The 7,096-nt window shown below is 39.2% G+C and overlaps 1 protein-coding gene across 1 annotated transcript in view; it reads left to right on the top strand.

The window, feature by feature from the left end:
• TMEM9B (TMEM9 domain family, member B) overlaps positions 1–7,096 on the top strand; it is a 12,582-nt gene that overhangs the window by 1,182 nt on the left and 4,304 nt on the right. The window contains exons 2-5 of the mRNA XM_009328618.1: positions 326–370; positions 1,455–1,546; positions 5,161–5,269; positions 6,244–6,378. Of these exons, the coding sequence (XP_009326893.1) occupies positions 326–370; positions 1,455–1,546; positions 5,161–5,269; positions 6,244–6,378 (381 nt within the window). The remainder of the gene's footprint in view (positions 1–325; positions 371–1,454; positions 1,547–5,160; positions 5,270–6,243; positions 6,379–7,096) is intronic.

Raw genomic sequence — 7,096 nt, 5'->3', positions numbered from 1 at the left:
CCTTGCTGGAGCTGAAGCTGCTGATCCTGTGGGGGCCTGGGCTGGGGTCGGGGTCGGGGTCTGCCCTGCCCCTCGCCTCATCTTCAGCGCGGTGCTCCGCTTTCCGAGTGAGCTCTTCTCACTGTTCCTATCGTGGCTCTGCCGGCTCCTGCTGCCTTACCTGGGTTGAGTGTCTGCAGACGCTCTGCTGTTGGTCCTTCTGGGTTGATATTTGGGACTATAATCTTAGTGTCTCTGTGACTGACCGAGAACGTCGTGTCTCCTAATAGTAAAAGTCTTTCTTGTTGTCAGAGACCCATGTGTCTGAATTTTCTCCTCTTTAAAGGTAATCAGTAATTTGACTTTTCTGTGGCGAACCAGAAGTAACTTGGTATATGGTGCGGTCAAGGTTTTCCAACTAACCTGTACCCACTTAGTGTTACTCTGACTTGATTGATCAGTGCAGAAGTTTATTGCCATTGCTTCTTAAGGCATTCTTTTGTAATGCTGTTAGAAATTGTCTTGAACTTTAGATAAGCTATGTTTATTCTCTCTCTCTTCCTATTTCCTCAAATAAGTTACTCTGATTTGGGTTTGAGAATGCTTTCATCTGTAACCCCTTGCTGACCATCTCTGTTCTCTCCATAGGGTTTCTATTCTTGTGCAATTTAGGAAAGGAATGAATTGTCCTTTTTTAATATACTACACAAAGGGATCTTTTTCTGAAATTCCATTTTTCCCAGTAGTGATCTAAATGTTAATTTTGGGTGATACTTCTTTCTCACTGTCCATAACTGTTAATTTTTCTCACTTCTTTCTGCAGTGCCTGTTGTTGCTTATGCAAATGTTAAGTTGTTTCTCTAAAACTTGCTTTTACAAGTTTCCATAATTTTTCACATTTACTTTGCCTTCGTTTGGAATTCCAGTTTTTTACCTCTTTTTCCACCTCTCACTATCCTGCTGCTGTTTAAGACAAGGGAACCTTAGGTTGTACTAGTCCCTCTAGTAGTTTTCCTTACAGAGTTGTTTCTCTTGTGGCCAGGGAGGACAGAATTATCCACAGAGGTTTCTTTGCCAACCTCCATTTGGGGTTAATATTCTTTCATTAGTTTAAAACTCGTCACTGTGTCTGTTACACAGCTGTCCTCATAAGTTGAATAGTTGAGTATACCAACATCAGTAACTTCTGAACGTGTGTTTCTTCTTAAAAAGAAGAGTGAGCTTAAACTCTAGATTTTTCTCATGAAGAATGCACTTGCTGTCTAAAATAATAGTGTTACTTGACAAATTGCTCTGCTTGCTTAGTAGTTTTGAAGGGTTGTTCTTAAACTTGAAGGAAATCCTGAGTAAGACTATTCAAAGATACTTGCAAGTAGTTTGTGTTAAATATTTCACGTAGTATGTGAAGAGTGCTTTCTGTATCCTGTTATGGTTACTGATGAGAATTTGTTCTAAGCATGTTGTTTACTTTACAGAATTCTGAGGATGTCCGATGTAAATGTATCTGCCCTCCTTACAAAGACCATTCGGGCCATATTTACAACAAAAATGTTTCACAGAAAGACTGGTGAGTGTGTGGCATAAAAAAATTATAATGAGTCTTACTGGTTAAAGACTTGTTCCATAGTGACTGTATGTGAGTCTCCTGTGGTGGTGCCAGGAGAAATTACATCTCTTGCATAATTTACTGGAACTTTTTTTTAAAAGTACTCCAGAATTCAGCTCTAGCAAGGGACAAGGCTTGAAATCCATTGTTTTTGCCCTGTCTTCTGTTTTGGTTTGCTTGCTTCCATGTTTAGTTGTTTATTTAGACTTGGAAGTAGCAGAAGGGAAGAGGGTATTGTAATTCAGTGATTTGAAATGGCATAAAGGCAACGGAGCACAGCCACAGAACTAGGACTCGGGAGGATTGTCTCCTCTTTCTCCACTCCTGAAACCCATTTAGAGACTATTGGTTCTGGACATTTCTGTTCCTCAGAACGGCAGCCAGAGAGTGCAGTTATGTGACATGGCCTGAGCCATCCAACAACACATTTTTTCAGAGAGAGAGGTCTTGTATCTCTGTGCCCCAGCAACATGCTCTATTGTGTTGTTTAGACCAGCTGTGGCATTTGTCAGACTCCTCTCCAAGCTGAGGACTGATGTGCATGGCCAGGGATGAGGGCTTGGGGAAGAAAGGGAGATGACAGTGGTTTGTTACATTGGCATAGCTTCCTTGTGTATTTTCACCTTGAGTATCATTGTCTATGTGAATCATACAAATAAAACACCATGATTTAGAGTTGTGTTGCTGTTGGAAATGCTCAGAGATTCTTGGGTCAACCTATAAAAACGTGACATACTTCTTGATGTATTGACTCTTCTTCAGTTACATTAAGAATTTATAAAAGTCTTTTCAGTCTGACAAGTAGCAGCAGCTTGGCATCTTGATTATGAAAATTTCATGCCCCTGAAATAATTACAGGAATAAAATTAGTGATACAGATATGTGTAGAGCTGTGCCTTGACTTAGTAAATTACTTACAGAACTGTGAGAAACAACACTGTAAATTTCAATCTAAACTAATAAACATAAAATGCACTGTCCAGTTGAAATTAACTTAACAACATTAGTTCTACCCTGACAAATTATGTTACAGTGATGAAACATACTGGGAGAATTCCAGCTGCAGCAGACATTTCAGAGTAGCAGCGTTACTAGTTTTACTGTTCATTACCGCTCTGCAAATTAAAATGGATTTTTTTTCAGTGGGTACTGCTTAGTGTGTGCCTTGCTAGCTGAAAAGACCCTGTTTCCCTTTAAATCAATATTGGTACTGATTGAAGGAAAAATTATCTTTGAAGGCTTGACTAATTTTATGGTGAGAGATGCTGATGCATACAGAATCTCAAAAATCTATTTTCCTATCTTAAATCTCTTTTTGTTGAGTAATTTCTTAAGTGACTGTCTGGGAACATTTTATGGCTTTGGTCTCCTGTTCGAGATGTCATCTTGCCACTTCTAAAAGGCTTAATTGCTAGTTTATATGCAATAAAATCGACAAATTTAGTGCCATACTTTGGCTTCTGCATCAGCGCAAGTGACTTGTTATTGAATAGAACTGGCTGATGTGCACCATCCTTTAGGTATTTAGGTCAGTTACTTGTGAGACAAGAGCCAGATCAATTTTTAGTGTCTTTATGAATTATGTACAGTATAATGACCACTTACTGCTGGCTTGTCCAGACATAAAATGAAAATTTAATTTTTAATGTTGAACCTGTAATGTGCATCATGGTACTCTTATTTAGATGCTTCACTTCTTTCACTTGGAGTGGTTTGTTCTTTGGCTTCAGACTGGCAAACAGCACATTATGGTAACATCGATATGGGCTGGGGTGCTTTGACACCAATAAAAGCATTCACCCTTCTGGACTCAGGTGTGGAACTATTGCAGGCAATCCCATCCTGATGGGCAATGCGCTAGGCAGGCATAGTGATGCCTAAGCACCTACAGGGTTAAATAACCCACTTGGAAAGTGTTGGTGTTTGTATTTTGTACTTTGAAAGTACTGGTGTACAGAGGCCGACTGCAGTGGTAGTCATGGACATGGAGAGAGGGAGGACACCCTGTCTACAAGCTGAATGACCTGGAAATCCGTCTGTGCAGAAGCTGCCCTTCTGACTAGCCTAGCTTGCCTTGGAAGGACTGCTTCCTTGGTGCTGTTACTGTGGGCGCAAGGGTGAAGGTGGTAATGTAGAGGCAATTGAGTGGGAAAATCATTTAGAAAGAGATCAGCCTTTTCTACGTTTTCCTCTAAAATTGCCATGGAATTGCAGTCCAAGGAAACACATAATCAAAATTCTAAGGTTCTAGTAGATTTTACACTTCCTAGCAACTTGAAACGCTGAACTGGAGGAAAAAAAATGCTGATATTAATATTTGATATATTCACGTTAACAGACTTACTATGGTACTTAAGCAACATACAAGCTTTCTACTATACTTGTGCAGCATATTGATGCAAGCTTTCAATCATATGAACAGAAATTGTGTATATTATAACTTGCATGTATTTTTGATTTTGTAGCTTGAACGTTGCACTTCTCCACAGAGGAGAATGTAATTCTACTTTCAAATAAATGAGAAAAATAAGCCCTCCACTCCCCTCCAGTGGATGTGACTTGACACTCAATAGTTTTAGTTAGAAGAAGAAATACAAAGAAAACAGAAGAGATGGGTTGGTGTCTGGCCATGTGTTTGCAGCGTTGTAATCTAGCCCAGCAGAGTGTTGAATGCTAGGCTGCTGCTGTCACTTCAGGTGTTCAGTTTCATTACCTGCTTCTGACTGTGCTAATGTTGAGTTAACCAGGATAAAGGCAAAACATGATTTTTGTTCTGTCAGTGCTCTGCAGGGACCCTGGGATGTGAACTCTGAACAGCCAACCTGAGTCAGCAAAAAGACCAAAATTACATAAGTAATTGGTGGAAGCAGTTGTCTCATGGCAGCTGGATTTTAGTGCTGTGGTATAGAGTGCCCATAAGATTGTCAGCCATGCTTTTTGGCATGGGACTAACTTATATTGTTTAATCTTTTAAGTCAAATGATGCTTTAGCATCCGGGTCCAGTGCTGAAAACTGAATGCTATTTATTCACTATCTTGTTGCTTAGAGAAACAGCCCATCTGACGACTTCTTTTTCTTCAATGCCTGCAACTTGTGATGGCAAGAAGAAAGATCTTCTGTTCATGAACACCAGAGAGAGGTTAATTTCCCTTCAGATAGTGGAAGGATAGAATAAGGTTCTTTTGAGTATGATGAAGAAAGAAGTGTATAGGTGGAGTTTACTTTCATCCATGATGTCAGTGTCAAATGATGCATTCGTGCTGGGATTCAATCCTTGAACTTGTTATGCTAACAGCTTTAATACTTTCACTGAAAAATGAAAACATTGTTTTGAGTTAGAAAGATCTTAAAACTTGTTTAGCACCTTGTCAATAGCTGAATTTCTTGTTTAAGTAAAATAATTGTGGATTAATGATTTTTTTTTTTTTTTAAATCTTGGCTACCTATAATTTAGAACAGCTGAACTTAAGCAAAGGTGGCTTCTCAGCTCTTGCAGCTGGGGTCTGCATGCATAGTGGAACAGGTAAGCTAAAACCAGCTGAAAACTGACCGAGCAGTTTCTGTCTTTCTTCAGTGATTGTCTTCATGTGGTTGAGCCTATGCCTGTCCCTGGACCTGATGTAGAAGCATACTGTTTACGTTGTGAGTGCAAATATGAAGAGAGAAGCTCTGTCACAATTAAGGTAAACAATGTAATTCTGTTGGCATGTATTAAATACTTCAACTGATTAGTAGATGTGTCTGTCTTTTAGAGAAATATTCTTTTTAAAGGGAAAATTTTTTAAACCAGCCTAAGATTTAACTTTTTTCATAGTAGTAGCTTGCAATTTATCTTGAGTAGTAACAGTAGCATCAAGCTATAGCTGAAAGAGCGGGCTTGAGATCGTTTATTGAAGATCTCCGCTTCTGAGATTAAGCTTTATACCTTGCTGAAATTCTGAGTGTTCTAGGGCACTTTGTCAAGCTTTGGACTTTGTTTTCATTATTATTTTAGAGGGCCTCTCATTATTCAGCTGTCTTACTTGCTTACTATAAATTTTCTTTGTATGTTGGCAAGCTAAGAAGACCAAAATTGTCCATGTTTGCTCTAACACATGATTTCTGTATTCTTCGCATTCTTATCCTATTGGAGCCATTGAGCCCTAGGCTGGGGTAAATAGACTGTGTAGTGCATCTTTTCTTCTTTTATAACACAGACTCCTTTTTTTGGTCTTTTAGAAGTTCGGTATTTCTTTCTGCCTTCCCATTTTTCTTAGTGACTGTTTGAATGCAGATATATGCTAGAGAATGGAGACCATGCAGGAACCCCCAAATTCGTTACCACAGTTTAATGGCCAAACTGAACAGTTGCCTTGGTTGAGGTGAGATTTATAACGCCAAGCTGTTTTAAGAAGGATGGCGTAAGATTTTTAGCAAGGCCTCACTAAGAGAAACTGTTTCAAGTTAACACCTGTCTGCCCCAAACCCTTTTAATACCTAGGTCGTAGTTTGGTGTTTTTTCTCTGTTCGTGGGTTTTAAGTCATCTGGTGACACTACCAAAGAGCAACAGGCTCATCACAAACTTTGCGTGTACTCTTCTTTTGGTCCTTGCTGCCTGCTGAGAGATTGTGGGGGGAATGTCACAATTCTGGCATAAACTGTGCTTGCGTTGTGTAGGTTACAATCATCATATACCTGTCTATTTTGGGCCTACTTCTTCTGTACATGGTGTACCTTACACTGGTGGAACCTATACTGAAGAGACGTCTCTTTGGACATTCACAGCTCATACAAAGTGATGAAGACATTGGGGTGAGTTTACCAGAGTTCTTGTGTACTTGGGTTAACATAAAGGTTGGGATGGTTAGTTGTTAAATAACTATTTTGGATGAGCAGCTTTTTTTGGCGGGCAGTGTAAATGCTTTTCCTGAACGGAAAGGAAAAGAAAGCTGTGTGATGACTTCCGTGAAGCCACTCTCTCATTTTTCACTGGGCTAGAAAGTAGTAAGATGAGGACTGCTTCAGTTATCCCAGCTTTAGACACAGATTATTTTCTCAGAGAAGAAACAGAGTAGGAATGGAGGTAAGCATATATAGGAGGTACAACTTCTTAAGTGTTAATGATCCATACAGTCTTGCTAGTGATCACATTTATGCAAACAGCTTACTGCTTAGATTTCTCTCTACAAAAAGAAAGTAGAGGGGTTGCATCTTCTGTTGCTCCAGTTTGAATTTGTTGATGCTAAAAATTCAAGAAGAAATTATTATAATGAAGAAAAATAGTGATGGATGCTGAAATAATTTCTATTACAGCTAGAAACCAGAATGTGACCATATATGAAACTAGTATATTCCAACAGATCAGAACAGCCTTTTTTGGGAGGAAAAGGGGAGCAATCCATTAGTGACTTGGTTTCCTGTCATCACGGGCCTTTCCAATCTCCAACACAGTGTTTTTGACTTCTAATAAAAATGGAACAAAATTGTCTTCAGTACCATTACAAGAAGGGGATGTAAGACCTTATGAAAC

Source organism: Pygoscelis adeliae, unplaced genomic scaffold, assembly GCF_000699105.1.
Source record: "Pygoscelis adeliae isolate BGI_AS28 unplaced genomic scaffold, ASM69910v1 Scaffold166, whole genome shotgun sequence".
In the NCBI taxonomy this organism is placed as follows: domain Eukaryota; kingdom Metazoa; phylum Chordata; class Aves; order Sphenisciformes; family Spheniscidae; genus Pygoscelis; species Pygoscelis adeliae.
This window is presented reverse-complemented; position numbering and strand designations above follow the sequence as displayed.